This window comes from Cebidichthys violaceus, unplaced genomic scaffold (genome assembly GCF_023349555.1).
Source record: "Cebidichthys violaceus isolate CVI_PGR_0920_01 unplaced genomic scaffold, fCebVio1.0.p SCAF_145, whole genome shotgun sequence".
NCBI classification, from domain to species: Eukaryota; Metazoa; Chordata; class Actinopteri; order Perciformes; family Stichaeidae; genus Cebidichthys; species Cebidichthys violaceus.
In genome coordinates this window covers 69,400-91,457 of record NW_027176313.1, presented here as the reverse complement: position 1 = coordinate 91,457, position 22,058 = coordinate 69,400, and the positions used below count along the sequence as shown (strand labels likewise).

Genomic DNA, 22,058 nt, shown 5'->3' with positions numbered 1-22,058 from the left:
CACTAAACTGGCACAGAGTCAGAATGCAAGAACAGCGAGGATGTCGAGACAAAGCAGCTACTTGCTGAGGCAACGAAGGCCAAACCACAGATGTTTGGAGGGTGTAGATCTTTCTTCTATCACTACATTTTGTAGTACCCATTCATACACTGGTGACAGGGGCTACCATTCATTATGAATATCATCGAGAGAACCCCCAAGATAAGGATAAGGATGTTTATTCATCGTAAAAAGACACGAGGAGTGGTGAGCATAAACTGTGACCTCCAGTGTGCACCAGGACAGTTTGCAACCAGATGTGATGATGCACATCTCAAAGTCTGAGGCCGTGGTACTGAATCAGAAGAAGGTGGATTGGTGAAATGACTTTCCTTTGCAGGGTGTAGAGTCAGGGGGCTCGGACATCCGAAAAAAAAGGGATCTGCTGCTCCTTTGCACTGGCAGGAATTGGTAGAGGTGATTCAGGCATCTGATCAGCATGCCTCCTGGACAACTCCCTGTGGAGGTATTCTGGGTATGTGCAACTAGGACCCAGAACATGCTGAGGAGATTACATCCCATCTGGCCCAGACACCTCAGGATACCCTTGAAGGAGCTGGAGGAATTGGCTGGGGAGAGGGACATTTGGGCTATACCTTGCAAGTCTAAAAGTCTATTTCTAAAGAGCATCCTTGTTTCCATGAGCAAACGTCCTCTAATTAGAGACCACACTATTCATCTGGGTCTAAAAACACAGTTTCAAACATTGACGATAACCTCAATATGAGGAAAGCAGACATGGTTGTGCTGACTCGTTCTGCGGTAGGTTCAAACGGGTATTATGTGGCAACGGCTATAAATGTCACCAGCCAGAGAAATGAATGAGTGCTGGCCCATGAGACCATGATAACAGGCTCTCACATTGGCTGCCAGTTGCTCTTGGCTCAGATTCATGTGGGCCCAGCAATCGGTCTACGTTTTTAAAAACAGCTGAGTACCAATAAGTAAGTGAAGTAAACTGATAATCTCTTCTCGTCTGCATACAAAGAAAGTCACTCACACGTGTCTATATGATCTGTGAACATGGAAAATCTTTCATGTGGAGGAACCACCTAAAGTTTGCAGATGAAATAGCTCAAGCGGTTCGGTTTGGTTCCATTTGTCCAAAAGATAGGATGACAATTTGTGAAATACTTGGGCCAGTTTTTTTTAAGAGTTGCCTTTATTAGTGGTCTAATAAATATCTGTCAATGAGTCTGTAAATACAGCCTAAACACTCACAGTGAATGGGTTCTTCCTTGGCCCGCATGCTTCACCCTTCACCAAGTTTCATGATAATCGGGTCAGTACTTTGTCCGCAAGTGTGCTGACAAAAAAACCAAACCAAACCTAAAACATACCCTTGGTAATAGCAATCCAAACTCACATTTCCCACAATAAACACGACGGGGAAACCAGCTGCACGTTTTAGGTTATGAACCCCAAACCAGTTTTAAGTATATAAAATTCCTTTTACGCCTCTTATCAAATTGACTAAACGCTACTTGTGATCCAGGCGCCGCACCAATAACTGAAAGTGTGTGTGTGTGTGTGAGAATATTGACAAATAATCCGACATGAATCACATTGTTGGCTCTTACAATGCATCATTTCTCTGTCAAAGTTGAGACTTTAAGTGATCCGTTTGAAAGTCATTGACAAAATCTGTTTCAATTATCACTACCGGTCCATCCTTTTACCCCCCCCATCCTTCATCCTTCTTTCCAGTCTTCTTCTTCTTCACCCTTTCCATGCAACATCTTAATTTGTGCCAGCTGTCACGAGCTAACATGTAATTTAGCATTTTGGTTTTTGGGGCAGACCTCTGGTACTATAAATGATGACGCTTTTAAAGAGTTTGACAGAGGAATGGTGTTTATGTGCGGCCTTCCAATGAATCAGCAATCACTCAGTGTGAGATTTAACTTTTTACGACGACCCGTATCTGATAACCGTTCACACTCCCTGTTGATTTTTTTAAAACATAGCATTATGAATGCTGCACCGTTCACTGGAGCACAACAAATACAGATCTCATCAGTCATGTTATTAAATATATTTAATCTGCAGTGTTAAATATCAAAACACTAATTATTACATTTCATTCAATATGAAATTAAATTACAAAATATACATAAATATCCTTAGAATGGCAGTATTGCTGTGTTAAGGACAGAAATGTGATTATTTACACGTATAATTCTCAGTTCATATCATAGAACAGATGATCGGTAATGTTGGCGATTGACTTTCTTTGACACACAAATCATTACGTCCACGAAGTGCGGCCTCCAACTGAAAACCTGAAGACGTCCCTTCTCCTTTGTGCTGACAGAACAATGTGTCCAAAGATTCTAAAATGTCTTATTGGCGTTCTGTAATCACCAAACGGTTTGTTTTACTCATTCAAGAGCATTACTGCATTTTGTTGATCCAGTTTAAAACGGAGATTTCTCTGTTGCACAATTAAAAATGCTGAATTAGAATAATGCTGATTAAAATACATAAACTCTAGGTGAGAACAGAGGGGGAGCGTTGACCTTCAGCTGCTCTGTATTCCTTCACAAAACTTTATCGTTTGCTTCCTGGCTAACAACCTTTTTAGCTAGCTAGTTAGCTAACGTTGCAGAATGAATGGAGCAATAATAGACAAATTAAAGAGACGACAGCACAGTAAGAAAACAAGACTGCCTGCTGGTCCAAACCGGTTCAGCTCCAGAACATTTAATGGCTGAACCGGTGTGTTGAAAGAAAATCAGCATCAGCGTCATAAAACTCAATTGAGTGGAGTCTGTCCTTTAGAGGAAACGGATTATTTGGCTCAAAAACTGGTTTAAATTGAATCTTTTATTAGGTTTGGTTCAACATGATTTAAAGTGACATCTTGATTGGCTCTGGTGAAGGAGTGGCTGCTGAAGTGGCTTTTTTTGTAAAAGTGTGTTTACATATAGACGTTTAAAATTGCACAGTTGGAGTTTCTTTAAAAAGGCACACACACGTTTTCAACTTCAGACTGCAGACAGTAGTCGTAGTCCAGAGTGGATTCTAGAGTTTGGGACGGAGGGATCCGACCACGGGCTTGTCTGAGATGAACTCTTTCCACCAGGAAGGCCGCTCCAGCACCTGGCTGCCCTGCATCACGGTCGCCCACAGGTTCTTGTAAAGCTACGAGGAGGAGAAACAAAGAGGAGGTGTTTATCTCTGATCCAAACGTCTGAGCAAAAGAACTCTGGAACCATTTTCCTGATCCACCTTTCCAACAGGACCGATGGATGTAGTTGAACACACAGAACAGGGGATCGTAGTGAGGGTGGACATCTGTTTCAGGCCTCGTTTTGATACGATAGAGAGTTCCCTCCCTGTTTAATCTCATCATCACTTCCTGTCCAACCAGACACGCAATCAAAGCGCCGTTTGGATCCGCATCAACCACCAGAAGAGGCCCCGCGGTCACCTCAAGGACACTGTAAACACACTACTAGCCCCCTTCTCTTCCCGACCTCAGACAAACAACCCAAACAGATCCGATGAATCTCGGAGCCTCGCCGTGTTATTTGTACCGCTGAACAGGAAGTGTGTTCGCGTGGTTACATTTCACTGCAGGACGCCCGGCTGAGAAACTCGGAGGATTAACGCGACGGTGTTTCTGATCATTACATTGTTGTTAGAAGTTTACAGGAAGACATGATAACCACGGTCTGGAGCTGGACTATGTGTAATTGGATTTCCCCCTATATGCTGTTGGGAAGATTGAATAAAGATTGATCATGACTCATATTCAAAGCAGTCTGCATTATTAAGCTTCAGGCCTCAGAGGCCTCATATTAATTGTGTAACAGTTGGTTTTAAATTAAACAGGTTGCTCAAATCAAGCAACCTGATTGGTTCATAGCCGTGATACAAAAACCACATCGGACTTCTATGACCTCTAATTCCCTGGCGCCTTCATTAACAGTAACAAATAAATAAGTTAGACTAACCTTATGCTGCCTAGTAATGTTTGTTCTACTTAGTTCTGACCCATAATGAAGACAGTCACAGACCAAGGAACATGAAGCAGAAAGTAACACAGCAGAGACACAAAAGGACGTCAGCGGTTTTAAACTATAAACTTTGTCAAACTTGCCAAATATTACAGATGAAGCCTCTAGAAACCGATTTCTCTGCACAAATAAACGTGACCCGCCCTGAGGCCGAGTAACAGAACACACAGCGGGTCTTCATGTCTCAGGGAAAACAAGCCTCAGCCGAGCCTTTTGTGTGAACAAGGAAGTGCAGCGCAGGTCACCGGCAACAACGGCAATTTATGAGCAAAGTCATCGCCGGTTTCCTGGAAGAGGGAGAGACGCAGTCGTCTTCCAGTAATGAGACTTAACCTGACTGGCTTAGTGTCCCAGTGGGGGGGGGGGCTGTGACTGAGTCACTGTGGTGGGTGTTATTGTCTCTTTATATGTTAATCCTACCAATGGAGAAATGGGAAGATAAATACATATTTTTAGAATGACACGTTCATTTTTCTAATCTAACAGTATTTAGAGTCTTCACCACACCTACAATAAAAACACAATCGTTTCGTGTAAACGGGTCTAATATTCATATGAAAAGAAAAAAATCATTATCGGAACCATAATAACATTTTTATTTATTCATCGGCCAATAATATTCTCCGCAATGCGACTTTTGTCATCAAATATAGAGTCTGCACGCCCCTAGATCAGATCCTGGTCCCAGCGGGATCAGATCAGCCAGACCACATGCCGAGGTGGTCTGGCTCGTATCGAGATCAGATCTCAGTCTCTGAGTTAAATTACTGCTGATGAAAAACAAACATCTCCTGATTTTGCTAGATTAACATAAAAGCCTTTAAATAACAAAATAACGTGGGACTTTTATTGTGAAGAATTCTTAGAAGATGAAATGTTTTTATCCACAAAACATCAAAGCTTTAAAAATGTCTTGCTATGACAATTCTTCCATTATTTATGCTCGCGACTTTAAATACTGAGGGTATAGTTAGGCTTTGTGTGTGTGTGTGTGTGTGTGTGTGTGTGTGTGTGTGTGTGTGTGTGTGTGTGTGTGTGTGTGTGTGTGTGTGTGTCTTCACCTGTCCATCAGCGTTGCCTATGGGCGAGTGGAGAATGAAATCAGAAGGTGCAAAAACATCCACCAGTGCTACGGCATCATCCTTCAGCTGCAGGAGACAAGAGCAGTTTAAGCTGAGGAGCCAGAACTTTACAAAGACAGGTAGGAAGTATAGAAGGACACAAGAAGGAGGCCAAATAACCACACACACACACACACACACACACACACACACACACACACACACACCATGAAATAGTACAAGAGGATGTGGAGTGTTTCTGTACCTGGGAGCAGAGAGTGAGAATGGACATCTGGACCAACTCTGAGGGCTTCCTTCCACTCAAGTACCCACCTGTACGGGAGCAAGACCACGAATATCATCACCAATGCAATGTGTGATCTAGATGGATGCACTGTGTGTGTGTGTGTGTGTGTGTGTGTGTGTGTGTGTGTGTGTGTGTGTGTGTGGGGTACGGTACACACCCTGGTAGAGTGTGGCCATGTGGCTGCTGAGGCTCCACAGCCCATACAGGGCGCACAGCTTGCTCAACACAGGTCTGAGACCAGCTGGTGTGTCCTCATCAGTGGTCCGATCGTGAAACCTCTGGAGGCAGTTGTGTTCTATGTAGGCGATGGCCAGGGAACGGCAGTAGTAAACCTAACACACACACACACACACACACACACACACACACACACACACAAAAAGAGTAAATATTAGATTTTATTTTCAAGATTATTTTTTGCGGTCTTTTGCCTTTAATGTTAATATATGAGTGAATATATTACAAACGTCTGGTATTTGCGCTGTGAACAACCACCCATCTTATATTATTAGACATGAAGAACACTAACAAACCAAGAGACTCTAGAAACGGTTACATTTCTACCATGAACATGAGCGCGTGTCATATTAATGCTAACCAAAACAAGCCAGTGACTGAATCCAGACACACACACACACACACACACACACACACACTTCCCAGAACCCTAACACACGCCCGTCTGACGCTGTGAGCTCCAGCCTGCATCATATTCATTTGTGACATAATAACACAAACCAGATGAAGAACCAGCTGAGCACCATTTATTCTGTTTCTGATCAGCGGGTCTAAGACATGAAACATTATGTCTCATCTTCTCATATTTCCTGAAAACTGAAAATTATCCAAAAAGGTTGGATAAGTATCTATAAAATGTCTTCCCAGCTTGATAACAACGCTCCGGGGAGAAGACAGCAAGCTACAGCCATCAAGGATTCCGCACAAACTAAGTTAGGAGTCCTCATGGGACGCGATGGACAACCCAAAGGAAGGAGGAAGGAGGAAGGAGGGTGTGAAGGTGTGAGGGTTTTACCTGGCTGTTGTTACGGGCCTCAAAATCGTCCTTCCCCGAGGCCCTCTGTTGTTCGAGCCTCATCCGGCTCTCTTCCAGCAGGAAACACACCAGCCACTTATAGGCTGCCAGTGGCACTGATGTGACAACAAAAAAACAACAACAGTTAAACTGAGAAACCACAAACTGTATCTGCGACTGTTAGATAACTCGTTGAGGTCTATTTAGAAACCCTGTTGACTTCAGGGAACAACCCCTTCTGAACTCTACAGTACCTGCAGAGTCCATGCACTCCTCCATTGTTCTTGCCGTGAACTTGCTTTCCAGGATCTTGTGGGAATCCTCCAGGAAGTCCACAGTGTGGAGAGGAGACTGGATCCGCACACCGTCTGAAAGCAGACGACACGACAGCTGAGACTCCAGAGAGCAATCGGGGAAACTGTGGCGGGACACATTTCACTGTCGGCACGCCACCAGCTCAGAGGACAGACAAGAGAACCAAACCCCAGAGTTCTGTTCTGTGAGGTAGAATTCAAAGCGGCTTGAAAGAGACATTATAGAAGAAGACGATGGTTCACCTACCGTCTTAAAGCTGTCTGAGAGCAAGATAAAGCAGAGAGAGTATTTTAAATGTAGCGCACGCTTCAACTGAAATAAAAGCAGCTGCTGTCTGTCCGTAGCAGTGCGTTGCTTTGCTGGTACTCCAAACTCCATCTAGTGCAAGTATTACACTGACCATGTAGAAGTACAACCACACAACATCCAAACGGTCCCTTTAACAGCGGCAGGCACATCAGCACTAGCAACGGGACATAATGTCAACCACCAATAAGTGATTGCTCAATTCTAGGTTCAGCTACAGCTCTACCTCTCGCCAACTGACAATAAAAGCTTGCAATGGTCGCTCGGTGTACGGTGGACTGACCGCTGCGTTTAGCATGGAGCCAGCTGAGCAGGTAGTTGCTGGTCTGTTGCAGCAACACATTGTTGTCTCCTTCATATGTGCAGTTGGGATCGTTGTCGTTACGCAGATCACCCAGCCGGTTCACTGAAAGAGAGAGAGACGGTAGTTAGGTCTCTGAGAGTGTGTGTGTGTGTGTGTGTGTGTGTGTGTGTGTGTGTGTGTGTGTGTGTGTGTGTGTGAGAGAGTTATAGACTGACTGGCCAGGTATCCGTGTCCGCCGCACGCCTCCCTGCACTCCTGGATCCCCCTCTGAGCGGTCCATGAGCCCAGAGGTTTACTGGAGCAGCCTATGGCATGGATCTCCCTGCCCATCTCTGCCTGCAACACACACACACACACACACACAGTTCATACAGAAGGACAACTCTGGATATGGACACACACACACACACACACACACACACACACAGTTCATACAGAAGGACAACTCTGGATATGGACACACACACACACACACACACACACACACACACACTAACTCACCTGTCTTTCACTCTTGTCCCTCATCATCTGTCCGAGCTGAAACTCAACGAAGTTCATGAAGATGGATTTGGAGAAGTGTTCTAGAGCATATGCTGCTGCCAGGTACGGGATCAGACGCCATTGCTGGGGGAAAAAAAAAACACACACACACACACACACACACACACACACACACACACACACACACACACACACACACACACACACACACACACACACACACACACACACACACACACACACACACACACTCAAAACTGAGAGATGTACAGAAGTAACAGATTTAGAAACCTTTTGTAACTTTGACACAGTACTCTCATCCTGACCTGTAACTGGTACTCCAACACAGGAATCTCCTCCATGTCTTTGGGTCCAAACTGTCTCCTGGTGGCTGAGAAGCGGATGGCGGCGATCAGAGCCAGCTTCAGGTTGACCAGAGCCATCCTGGTGATGGACACCCTGCCCCCCGACAGGGCGCCCAGAGACTCCCCAAAGCGCTTGTTGGGGTCCTGAAGAAGAGACGAGACACGACGAAGAGACGTGAGGAACAAGAGAATAAAAAGAGAACAATTCAATATTTACGATTTCCCTTGGGTTTATCACAAGCCTACAAGATTGTGTTGCGGTGGCGGCACAAAAAGAAAGCTGCTTAAGACATAAGATAAGAGGAAATGTGTGCAGAGAGTCTTTCATTTTCTTAAAGAACAGCTCAGACTGTTGCTCTTTCCAGGTGTGCCACGGTGTTAATCAGATGGTGTCTTGTTTACTCAGCCTGGTGGGATGTTTCCCTTCCAGACCCGGGATGCAGTCAATCCCTGCATGCGCTCATGTGTGAACGGAGGCAGGCGTCAACATTCAAGACAATCCGTAGAGACAATTCCCCACCGAAGGTACTCGAAAACATAAAAAAGGCAAAATGTATCCCTATCGTTATTCCTAGTGAGCGTCAGCGAGGTGTCCTTGCTCTTCACTCCTCTCTCATGGAGGTACACACAGAAATGTTCCAGGCCTGGTTGTCATTACCATTAAATCACTGCAGCCATAATGTGAAGACAGCGTTTGACTGCCCAAAAAAAGGTCAAAGGTTGCCTACTTCATTTGTTTGTGCACATCTGTTCCTGCATGTGTTTGCAACAAGGAGGTTGTTTTGTTTTTTTTGAAGAGTTTGTAATTGGGAAACAAACATTGCAGAAAAAGCATGCGTATTAGGTTGTTTTTTTTAACTTCTGATTATTGCATCTGTGTAGTTTATAAATCTCAAAATTTCCAGTGTAGTCCCCGCCCCTCCATAACAGACGTCCCACCCCCACGATGAAATGAACACACATACAATGACCTCATTTAGATGGAGACAAATGAGAATATAAGTTAATTAAAAGAAAAACAGCTTTTCACTCGTACTTAAACTGCTTCGATTAAACTGCCTGTAAAAGACTTGGACCTTCCCATCGAGTGCTTTCTTTGGCCTCCCGTAGAAATCCTACGAACCTTGATCGGAGTAACGTAGCGGCCGTCGGGAGTAACGTCTCCCGTCTTGTTCAGCAGATTCTCCCGAGGGACCCTCACATTATGAAACAAAGCAAACCTGAAGGGAAAGACATGGAAAGGCCTTTGGGTAAAAAGACACGGACAATAAGGAAATTCATAAAAAGGCACATTTTCTACGCCATGTTCTTCAAATTGGACCACCAGACAACAGAGCAGCTTCAGTAAAACTCATCAGCTCATCCTTCACCGTTTCAGTTTAAGGGACGACAACTTGCATTTCGTTGTGCGACTTTTTGCAGAGCGACAGAATCTTGAGCCTTGTGGTGTGTCGCTTTTATCAGAGTACTTTGCTACTTCTTCTGCTGCTGCTGTTGGCCCAAAACACTGAAATGAAGCAGGACACCGACACAGCCAGGGACTAAGGAAATGAAACAGAGCAATGTTTTTCTTTTTCTTATAGTTACTATTTCATCCTCAATGTCACAACCTGGTAAAATCACTGTGACAGAATCTGACCTTTTAAACCTTGAAGTAGCTAAATCAGAACACAGTTCATCTCCCACACAGCTGCACACTAAAGGAGACACACATTTCAAAAAGCTCCAAACTGCATTTCATCTCTTAGACTGTGGGTTTCTCACAAAGGCCACAGCATTAGGGAGCATAGTGTTAAATCTTTATTTACAATAAAAGCCAAAAAGGATACTGACCATTTTTAGCATTGACCTACATTCAATAATAATAATTGTCTTTCTGTAGCAATATTCAGAAGATCTTTACACAAAGATCTTCTGATTTATCGCCTGACAAAGTATCCTTTCAAAATAAAGTACTGAGGTTTAATACCAGCCCCCATTTACTGTGATTTTTCAAGAAGCTTGACCCAATAAATATTTAAATTGGATAAATTACTTAGCTGCACTATAGAAGATGAGACATATTGGAGAAAACTGCTTTTCTGCACGTTTTAGCAGCAGTCTCAAAAGTGTCTCTGCGTTAAACTATGGATGTAGCTCCATCTAGCTGCGTTACTGAGGTACTGCCCAGTGGAAGGTGAGGATGGATTACATTACATTACAGTCATTTTTGGGGTTAAGTGTCTTGCTCAAGGACACATCGACGTGCGACCAACGGAGCCGGAACCGGGGATCGAACCGCCGACCCTCCGATTGAAGGACGGCCCAGCTCTCCACGGTCGGTGCCACGGCGTCCCATTTCAAGTTGCGGGTGTGCACAATGAGAAAGGCTTTCAGAGCTCCTGCGTAGGGATGGGTATCGTTTGTTTGTTTTTTCCGATACCGGTGCTAAAATGATACCGGTGCCTAAACGGTGCCTGAACCGATACTTTAAAAAAACAAACACACAAAACAACGATTGACGACATTAAAGAAAGGCTTTTTTTTTTTTTTTTATTGCCAAGGCAATTTGTTTTCTTCAAATTGATTTCAAATTGATATTGGCACCGGTTTTCGGTACCCAACCCTACTCCTGCGTCTGCTCCGTCCACTGACTTTCCTCCGGCCTCTTTTTTTTTTTTTTGGAACAGAGCCGTGTCTCTCTCTGTTGTTTCAGCTCTGCCACGCCCCCTTTTAGTGCCTGGAGCGCCCGCACCTGAACTTCAGTCCGTCAACCCCCACCGGAACCAGAGCTCCTGCCCTTTACGGCCTTTGAGCTGTTTGTTGGCTGCTGCCGTCGTGATTCTTATAGCTCCTATTTACTCAGCTTTGTGGACGGTTCGGTGGTTTAGTTTTGTTTTTCTGTTTGTTTCCGTAGACTTAGTTAGTTTGGTGGTTTCCTTTTATTTTGGCCTTGGAGACTCACTCCACTTCAGCGATTGTATCTCTTTTATTTCTGTTAATCAAAGTTCACCGTTACTTTTTAAAGTGCTCTGGCAGTAAGACGGAATCTGTCGGCATCGCCCTCTGCTGTCACCTACCCGTTATCCAGTCCGTTCTGGCCCAGCTTCTTGCCCATGTCTCCAACCAGAACACCGGGCAGGGCGAGCAGGGTCGTGGGATCCCTCACCTGCAGAACAATGTTACAGAGTCACTGGATGGGACACATCTCAGTGAAATCAGTCTGGACGAAAACAACACCGAGTAAATGATTAAATAGAACAACAAGAAGAATCTCTGCTGCATATTTAACTTTTTATTATAATAGTTTGTCTGGCTGATTTAATCTAATGTGCAAGTTTAAAAAGACTATTTGGAAGAGAGAATGATAAAGTAACAGCTGAATGATTGAAATAACTGTGACTCGACTTAAAGCTGATTTGTTATGACATCAAATGACATTTCAACTGCTCTCATTGACCACACTGTAAACTTCTCTGGTTTACTTTGTTGAACAAAGCACAAGATGTATCCCCCCCCCCCCCCCCCCCCCCCCCCATTGTCACACTGCACTGCCCTCGCCAACTTGGCTTCAGTCACATCAGATAAGATTCTGATAACAACCAGCTGCAACTTGTTGCAAGGGGTCGAAGGTCACGAGTCGTACCGGCACAATGAAGGAGTGCAGGCCGTGGAGCACCCGGTCCGGCGTGTAGAGCTGAGCGAACACCATGGCGTGGGTCGCCGTCTTGCCCAGGTTTCCCACCCAGAACTTGGCGGCTTCAAAGTCCGGAGAGTTGATCACAAACTCCTGCCGAGTAGAAAGTTAGAGGTAGACCGCAACCGGGGATGTGGCCGGACGTTTAGGGGTGTGTGTGTGTGTGTGTGTGTGTGTGTGTGTGTGTGTGTGTGTGTGTGTGTGTGTGTGTGTGTGTGTGCGCGCTGACCTGGGTGGCGGGGTCGTATGTTGCCGTGGTCCTCATGGCTCTGGTGTTGCTGCCGTGGCTCAGCTCCGTCAGCGCAAAGCAACCATACGTCTACGAACAAACGCGCCGAATGTCACCCGAGTGAGATTAAAAAGGCGGAGCTACTGGCGGAGCGAAGCAGCGCTGGACTCTTACCGTCATGTCTTCGGTACTTTTGACATACTTGCTGTGCCTCGCAGATCCCGTGTTGGCAATAGTCGCTCCGAACATCTGGAACAGAAGATGTTTTTTAGCATCTTTTACTGGGATGAGACGGTGACTTTAAAGGGTCATAAAAAAAAAAGAGAAAAAAAAGAAAACTCACCCCTTTGTTGAGGAAGTACTTGGCCGACATGGCCCAGTCATACATGCCCAGACAATCACTGAGAGCCACAGTCTTCCAGGGGTTCTCCATCGCCTCGGCTTTTGTCAGGAAGTTGTAGCGGAAGAGCTGCTTCACCCTGCGGATATTTCATCAGAATCTTTTCATCCCCGCGTACAGAATATAAACGAATAACGGAGGATGTCGCTGGTGGTGAAATGTTACTGCACGACGATACCTGAGGAAGGTCCGCTCTCTCATTTTCTCTAGAGGGACGTCTTCCCCGGGCTGACGTGCAAACAGAGGGTCATCCTCGAGTGTCTTCAACACGCGGCGCTGCAGCACAGAGAAGGAGAGAAATGGACAGGACAGGACGTGAGGAGGAACGTTTAGATGGGCGCCAAAAATGTGCTCCTTACTAAAAAAATAAAAAATAAAAAAAAATAAAAAAAAAAAAGGTACAACAACAAGGTATTTTTGTTACCTCGACCTTGTTCAGAAGTTTACATTGGTTAACCGCGTGTCAGTGGCTAACATGCTGCAGTGTCTTTTTTTATTAAAATAGTACCAGTAGAGTCTGAACAGCGGGGCTTTAATGAACTTGGTGACAGCGCGCGGCCACATTACCGCGGGGGTTTGATCTCCAGCCTCGGGACCTTCCGTCGCATGTCACACCCCTCCTCTCCCTCTCTCTATTTACAGAGACTACAACTATAACTTAATGACAAAACAAAACTGCAGATATCGTCCCGACAGAGAGCATTTGATGCCGACAGCTACCTTGAACGCCAGGATGTCCTCTCCCTCTAAGAAGAGGAGCATGTCCTTCCAGCTGAAAGAGGCTTTTTTCCTGTAGAGATCCAGCGGGCCACTGGGAAGGTCAGCCACGTCATGATCCATCGTCTGCTGTTCGGACCGAAGCGCTTCGCTCTCTCTGGGAAGAAATCAGACAAGAGCAGAGCGGCGGGAGAAGAATTCAGATCCGTTAGTTATTAAGGCCCAGTACGACACAGGTTTACTAGGGAGCAATCAGTTTCTAACAACCGTATTAAGTTTAATTTAGTTTGAGAATGTTGCAAGACTTTCAGTAATATAGCTGATGATATGGGGAATATTACCTTTTATGAATGTGTGTTACATCCATCAAGTTATTAAACAAAAATTCTGGGTAAGAATTTAAAAGTGTGTGCAGACAGGTTGTTCTGAGATAAACTCACAGAGACTATAAACTCTCGCGCAGTGTAATCAAACTATCTGCGATCAGAGCGGTGTGCAAAGGTCGACTCCGTCTCTGGACTGACCCTCTCTGGACAAGATACCTGCGCGTGCACGAGCAGCCTTTTCGGAAGATGAAGTGACCGCGGACGTTCTGTCAAACACCGTGTTTTTAAATGTGTCCACTGAAGCGACAGCCTCCACTTTCTTTTCTTTCCACTGACGTTACGTTACACTGTTCGTTAGCTAAAGCTCTACTGTTCCGATATAAGCAGTGACGTCTTTATAAACATTTAGCGGTTGTGTTGTGTTAGCTTTAAGTTGACTCTAAACACTAACGTTACACAGTCATTTATATCAGCAGCTAAAGTGTGTTCTTATTAGAATGTTAGCTAAAAAATAAAGTGTCCGGACCAGAAAACACATTCCGTTGAGTCTTACCTTAACTTCCCCCGTTAATACCGCGGTCTCTCTTCTCAGACAGCTGTGGAACAAATACCTGAGTCCAGCTAGGTTTCGTAACTGTGCCAGAGGTGCCTCCTCTTATCTTCTTCTACTTCTTCTTCTTCTTCGTCTTCTTCTTCTTCTTCTTCTTCTTCTGGGATGTTTAACGGCAGCTTGCATCCTGTTGGTCGCACTACTGCCATCTTCCGGTTTCAGTCAGTTCCTTTGTTGTCCCACCCTAAACGTTCCCCATTGTTCCCATTTCTCGCGAGAAGTTGGTGAAGCGCCTTCTACCCAGATTACTTGAGCCCCTAACCCTTATTCTGTGAACATGTTTTGTTTGGATTCTTTACCTATTTGGCAAAAAAATATAGGAAAGGGCGTATATCATAAATCTATTGTTTATTCTTGCTTAATTCTATAAACATAAGTGTAAGTTTACAAGCCAAAGATCTATTTGGTGTTTTTTTAAAAAGAGCTTGAACTGTATATAAAAACTATTAAAGGCTGTATCAACAAGACCATAAAAACATTAATGGCATGCATTGTCTGTGATATACGTATGTAATTACACAATTAGAATTTAGTGTCCCCTTTTTTCTCTTTCTTTATATATTATTTTATTTTTATTTTTTTTATGCTTTTATTTCTATCTCTCTTATCCTCTTATTCTTTTTTTAATTGGTGAAGCAATGTGACAAAAAAAAGACATAAACATGGAGGGCAGACAGACGGACATACAGACAGTAACATAAAGCAGTTAAGATGACGTAGGTAATGCAATGATACGAGTTTGGGAGTATAGATTACAATCAGATTGGGTTGCGTATAGTGTGTGTGTGTGTGTGTGTGTGTGTGTGTGTGTGTGTGTGTGTGTGTGTGTGTGTGTGCGTGTGTGTGTGTGTGTGTGTGTGTGTGTGTGTGTGTGTGTGTGTAAGAGACAACAGTATATGGCCGAGTAGTGAGATGTGTGCCACTCTAGGGCTAATCAAATTTGCATACAACTCAACTCTATACGCAGCTAAAAACTTCGAAATGCGTTTAAATATTTGAATTTTGGGACTAGGTACTGCAACAGCGGCGCCTGTACTGTCCGTAGTTGATCCATCGGTAAAACCATTAAAAGCATCAAAACACAAGGCAAAAGAAAAGGAGATTTAAAAACAATTAAGAACATTCATTAAAACACTAAAAAGCTAAAAACAGAATAATAGTTGCAGTGCAGTTTAAGAAATAAAATACAGTAGTAAAATGCAGAAATTGATTAATATCCTTGAATGTGGTTCAATTAAAGGCAGCAGCAAACAGAAAAGTCTTCAGTCTTGATTTAAAGGAGCTGAGGGTCTCTGCAGACCTGCAGCTTTCTGGGACTTTGTTCCAGATATGTGGAGCAGAAGAACTGAACGCTGCTTCTCCATGTTTAGTTCTGATTCTGGGAACAGAAAGTAGACCGGTCCCAGACCACCTAAGGGGTCGGGATGGTTCATGAGGTAGCAGCAGATCTGCCTTGCATTTCTAAGTTCCAAATTATAATTGCGAAGTCTTTCTTTATAGATGTCACAGTAAACCTGGAGACTTGTTTTTCGCCACCTGCTTACCCGAGACAACCTTCACTTTAGTGGGTGCAATGGCATCGATAACATGTTTAACTTTAGAATTGAAGGTATCTACAAGCTCATTGACTGAGATGCAAGAGAGGGCTGGTGTGGAGGAGTACTTCTGAATAAATAGTTCACTGGTGTTTTCAGAGATGTAATGCTTTGTCACAACCTCGGTTTGGACATTTGTGTGCAAGGAGATTGCAATCTCAAAGAAAACACAGAAATGATCAGAGAGTGCAACATCAGTCACAGCAACCTTGGAAATGTTCAGACCTTTGGTGATGATTAGGTCCAGAGTGTGCCTTCTGTTGTGGGTGGGTCCTGTCACATGCTGAGTCAGATCATAGTTTTCAAGGACACCACATAGTTCTATAGACACTCTGTCCTGGGGATTATCAACATGGATATTAAAATCGCCAACAATAACAACATAGTCAAAATCAATACAGATTATAGACAGCAGTTCAGTGAACTCATCAAAGAAGGTTGCACAGTATTTAGGTGGTCTGTAAATGTTTAGGAATAAAGCTTGAGTGGAATTCAGAGCCACATATTCAAAAGAATTAAAATGACCAAAGGACATCTGCTTGCATTGAAGAGAATCATTAAATATATAAATATTAAATAGCAACTCCACCTCCTTTCTTATGCGCTCTTGTTTCACTCCTGAAACTGAAGTTGTGAGGCGTTGATTCAATAAGAACAGCTGCACTGTTATCTTGGTTTAACCATGTTTCAGTTAAAAACAAAATGTCCAGTTTGTGCCTAACAATAAAATCATTGATTAAAAATGTTTTTTTTACAGTAGGGCAAAACTCTCGGTCAGAAACTCCTCGGCTTCTTGCTGTTGCTTTTCCTACCCAGTCAAACCAGAAACCAGTGTTAGGTGAAGTACAGACTCCTTTCCTGTATTGACATCGATCCTTGTTTTACTAAATTCCTTTCATCTAATAGTTCTTCTGTGTTATTCCACTCCCCCATAATGTGTTAAGTGCCTTGAAGTCCCCACGCCATACTGTGCTTGCCCTATCTTGCCTTTCTATTTCTTCAAATTTGTTAATGCTATTCTTAAACATGGATTATAATAATTCATCACCAACAAATACTTCCTTTCAACCCACACTCCCACTACCAAATGCTCCATTTCCTTCCCTATACCCAGTACTCTAACTGTAAAAAAGTAACATAATCCTCTCCTTGTTCTCCTTTCCTATCTCGCCTATTTGCTACATATTACAAAGTCCAAATTTGGTTTTAATCATGATTTTTCAGGTTTCTCCCTCCTGCATTTCTTAAACTCCTGTCCAGTAGCAATCAAAGTTCTTGCATTCCATTTTAAGTATTGCAATTGTTATTATTATCACCAATACACGATTCTTGGTTTGCCCTCAAACTAAGATTATCTCTTACTTCCTCCCATCTCAATCCTTACATATCGAGATGATGCACCGCTGCTTCGAGGATTATTTGAATCTTCTCAGTTTCAGACTTGACCTCAGAAGTTGCGTTTATCACCCCTGCTATGAGTCACCAGCTTCTTCTTCTCTGCCCATACCCTGATTCTATCATGCCTTACTGCCTCCACTGTCATTTGCTCTTTGCGCCTAAGCTGCTCTGACAGCTTCTCCTGCCTCACCAACTGAACTGCTTCTGCAGGAGATACTTTTCCCTTTGCTTGTATTCGTTGGACTTCCTCCTCACGCCTCGTTGCTTCACCACCCCAATATGCAACGCTATGTCTCCCTCCACAGTCGCAGCGCTTTGGCTGAACTCCTCCACATTTTCATGTTCTCCTTCACACCTAATTTAACACCTAATCACTGTGCTCTTTTTATAAACCTCTTAAAACATATCTGCTTTTATTCTGAAGGTCTGAGGTGAATACGCTTTTCCACGAGCAGTAGCGCCGTGTATCACAGTTCTGGTCCAGTTTCTTTAGATTCAGGGTCACTTCTCGTCTCATCTGCTGAAGAAAGTTGCCTTGCCTAAAAATAAAAGGTGTGCAACTAACCAGCACGTTTTTTTAATGAAATGTAGCAAACTAAAATTGATATATTTTATAAGAAATTGTCAGATCAAGGGCTATTGTGTTCTGTTTAATCTTCCTTTGGCCAAAACTTGCACTGCCTGTTCAAAGCATGCCTGTTCTGAAAGGGTTGAGCAAACAGACAGTGTGTCCAGAGAACGCGGGACCTCTGCCATGTACACAAGTCCATCAGCAAAAGATCTGAGATGTGAATACAACCAACACTCCATAAAAGAGAAGACAAGTCAAACATGTTGCACAATGCAAACGACAAACACAAATTAAACATCATGTTACTAGATAAAGCCAAGCCAAACATCTTCATCATACTAACTGATTACACCATATTTGTGATCTGGCAAACAACCAACACACTCTTGCCAGGTCTTGCACCTGGAATCTTCCACCCAATGGACGGATGTGTTACTATTACACCACAAGAGTTGGTTTTTATTGTTTTTTTAGAACACAAATACAACAATAAAACACTTAATTATATTACCCTCAACAACATACAGAACTATATTTACACATGATGTTAAAAGACTTCATGTAACAGGGTGAGTGCAGGGGGCGGCTAGATGATTTAAGACTGCCTAAGACATTTTCATGTCACAGTTTAGCAAAATGTAAGAACTTTGCAATCAAAAAATCAGCACTTAATGAGAAAATACAGTAACATTTGAACTTCAGGAGGATTAGTTGGGTCCAGGTTTCTTATGCCAATGATTCACTTCCGTTTATGCGGACTGTAAATCATAAACAGCAGTAACAGAACCTCAGGAGCAGTGGCGGCTGGTGGAAAATTGCCTAGGTAGGGCTGTGCCACATCCAATCAATTTCAGCAAACATCCCAGTATGATTTAATGCAAAAAGGTATCAAAAGCAGTAAGGACATCACCCTCACATGCATTTCAGTATAATATAATAATATATATAATATATATATATATATATATATATATATATATATATATATATATATATAAAATATATATATATATCATATAATAATATTCAGTATAATATAAAACACACACACACATATATATATATATATATATATATATATATATATATATATATATATATATATATATATATATATATATATATATATATATATATAATAGAACATGTTTATTTATTGAGATGCCCTATGGACCTTGTTTGTTGGGAAACCAGTAGGGAGGTGAAGATCAGGACAAGTAAACATGACGTGTAATCAGGAATAATGGTGTAAATTAAGCTATGATGAGTTTTCACTGTTAATTTACCATCTCAATTACATTTTGATGCCTCCATGACCAAGTTTCCAAGTATTCTTCGTATGTCAATGATTTAGTACCTGTCAGTCCTTTAGATTTACTTTGATCTCGTCAGCACCTCTTCGTAAAGAACATTGCTGAGAAAGCGGTGCTTCTTCTTCGTCTCTTCATCTTGAGCAAGAATGCGAAGCCTGCTTGATCTGCCAACGCTGCTTGCTGCCACGTTGAACTGACCATGCCAAAAGAAGTCTCTTGTGCAGAAGACCACGTGTAGCTACTGACCCTATTATTTTTCATGGTCGTGGAAAACCAGGTATTTACCAGAAACTGCTAAAGCTGCAGAGTGAATGGGGAAGACACCAACCAAAGATATTGCAACCAATAGATGAGGCAGTATCTGATCAATCGTATATCTTGACCCATTGGAGCTTCCACTGTGCTGGTCGAAGTCTCACAGTAGCAAGATCGTCATTCCTACTTTTAGAGTTACGCGATGGGGAGGCACGCCAGATGGGCAGAGGGTATGTAGAAACTCAGGTTGGTCACTCACATGGTGACAGTCAGACTCGTCTGTGTCGACACTGCTGCAGAGATGCTCCTTTCCTCGAAATTCTTTGTCATGTACTCGTTGACCATGTCAACTTCAGAGTTGGTCGGGCACAGAATGACGCGCTCACATAGCCACTTGCACTCGGCAATGGTGATCTGGATCTCCTCATACACCCAACTAACGACATCCTTGAGTCTTCACCGCATAGAGTGAGCGATTCGCTAAACTCAACAGCAAATCCACCCTCCTCTGGAATCACAGGAATCTTTCCCTCGCCGTGGTCAAGCAGGAATTTGATGAAATCTGCTTTGTTCTGTTGCTCTCCAGCAGCCTTAGTGATCCTCCTTTTTTCGGTAAGATGAAAAAATCTCAACATTCCTCCACAAGTATTTTTTTCCTTTTCAAGGATCTTCCTACTATCTCGGTGTGGCTACCATGGGGCACCATGGTCAGGATTCGCCTATAGTCCCCGCTGATTACCATTGTGATGCCACCAAATGTTTTTTCTGAACCTTGCAGCCTTTAATGCACATCATTAATACTTACTCCACCACTATGACGTGTCATTCTGATGTGTGCCGCAGTTCTGCCATCTATGGTCAAGTTGTAAGTGGGCTGATCATTGTGAATAAGAGAGCACCTGGTCCTACTATGAAAGGTTGTCCCTTTAGGCAGAAGGGTAGCTGCGGTACCACTTGTAGCTGTTGCAAGGTTTACTTTGCCCTGTGCTCGGACTTAGTTGAGAATTTGGGATAATATGAACGTCAGTGGGGTCAGTATAATTTGTTGCATTTTTTTTGCAGAGTTGTAAGAACCACCATGGGGTGCCTTGAAACCCGCCCGGCCGTTGCTTTGCATACTTCAGTTGGAACAGCCGTGGTTGGGGTGCCTTGGAATCGGCCAAGGTGGCCGCAACGTTGTTCGTGTTTGGCAAAAACGTACACTATTTGAGTTGCAATGTAAGAGTGGTGCTATTTCTGTGAGGCTATCCGCTCGTGTTTGTTGACTCCTTGGAAATGAAGAAAAGTACCGTTGTAAAGTTGTCCGGCATTCATGTAGCATTAGCTACAGGCTAAATCCAACATCCAGCAGCCTAAGTAAACTGAGCCGGGGTCAACCGCTGCAGATGACATGCTGGAATGCAGAGCCCCGAAGTGACGTATTAAAAGTGCAAAAAATTGCAATACTCATGGATGAGCGGTACTCAAGATATGAAAGAAAACACAGACAGAAAGACTATGAGATGTTAGGTGACCAATTCTCCGTTTAGGCACCATAAGATGGGCTGTGATAAGATTAAATTATTAAAAGCCTAATACTCTTCAAAAAGACTTTGATAATTTTTGTGAAACCTTTATTCTATTTGTGACAACAGAAAAGGGAGGAGCAGGAGCACTTTGCGCGGTGCCTCCCCTACAGACGAGACCAATTTTTTATTGTCTTAGCACCAAAAAACGAGGCATTTATCCAGCTCCAGGTCTCCCTGTCTCCCAGCTCCATTAGCTGGCGGATCAAGCAGCCATCTGATCCTGCTGAGTATTCGCTACTTCCTGGACACATCTGCTTAATTTGGTCCCCCCTCCGCTCCTGCTAGTGGCAGCAAAAGGGCCAAGAAATCAGGTCCTTCTCGAGATCCTTGGCCAAAGAGGAGATATGCCATCTCTGGCTAACTCCATCCAAACCATTGATGAATACCGTGAAACCCCTGGAAGATAGTGGACGTAGTAATCTTGACGTCACCCATTGTTATGTAGACTGCCAATAAGAAGTGACTTCGCCGGCTCCAAATCAAGTGAGAAGTAAGGTAATTTTCTCATAGACTTCCATACAATCAGACTTATTATGCTACCAGAGGAGTTGCCGCCTGCTGATCAGTAGAGAGAATGCAAGTTTTAAGACGCATCGGCTTCACTCTGCATAACTGGAGGTTGCCTGGCCACAAACTATTGTTTGAGCCTCCAACCAACTTACTCTGCCCTTCCCACAGCCTCTCCCACCTGCCACTGACGGGCAAGGCTGACAACCATATGCCAATCACCCCTAAGGCCGTCTGTCCCTCGCGCATTATCCCATCCCGGCAAGAGAACCGATGTCGTTCAGTGTCTTTTTCATCCGAACTGTCCTCTCACCCTTATTCGGTGTTTGTAGACCACCTTCTCATGGGTCTTATTTAGGGATTACGGGTTTGGATCCTCACTTCCCCAACCATTACTTACGTGGCAATCTCCAGTCCACATTAAACAGTCTTAATAGGTTTCTGAGTTGTAAAAGAGAGAGATAAATAAAGAATACCTATATTAGCCCATTTGAGTCCTCTCCATTACTAGTCTTCCGTACAAGTCCAATAGCCATAGCTACGAGAAAATATCTGTCCATCCATTCATCATCATTATGCAACTGAAAATGCTATTAAACTAACAATACTAGCTGCAGAAGTTGCATGGCTCTCCAAAGGA

The 22,058-nt window shown here is 43.4% G+C and overlaps 1 protein-coding gene across 1 annotated transcript; it reads right to left on the bottom strand.

Moving 5' to 3' along the window:
- Positions 1-2,059: 2,059 nt before the first annotated feature.
- On the bottom strand, positions 2,060-14,307 carry acox3 (acyl-CoA oxidase 3, pristanoyl). Its single transcript, XM_068709368.1, has 19 exons — positions 14,155-14,307; positions 13,279-13,432; positions 12,737-12,834; positions 12,502-12,637; positions 12,333-12,407; positions 12,159-12,248; positions 11,879-12,022; positions 11,313-11,401; positions 9,377-9,473; positions 8,215-8,397; positions 7,889-8,011; positions 7,603-7,723; positions 7,367-7,489; positions 6,717-6,830; positions 6,463-6,578; positions 5,587-5,761; positions 5,388-5,455; positions 5,123-5,209; positions 2,060-3,183 (listed from the first exon to the last, which is right to left on the bottom strand). Exons 2-19 carry the CDS (start codon positions 13,396-13,398, stop codon positions 3,064-3,066), a joined length of 2,079 nt encoding a protein of 692 aa, XP_068565469.1. The 5' UTR covers positions 13,399-13,432; positions 14,155-14,307; the 3' UTR covers positions 2,060-3,063.
- Between the last annotated feature and the right edge of the window lie 7,751 nt (positions 14,308-22,058).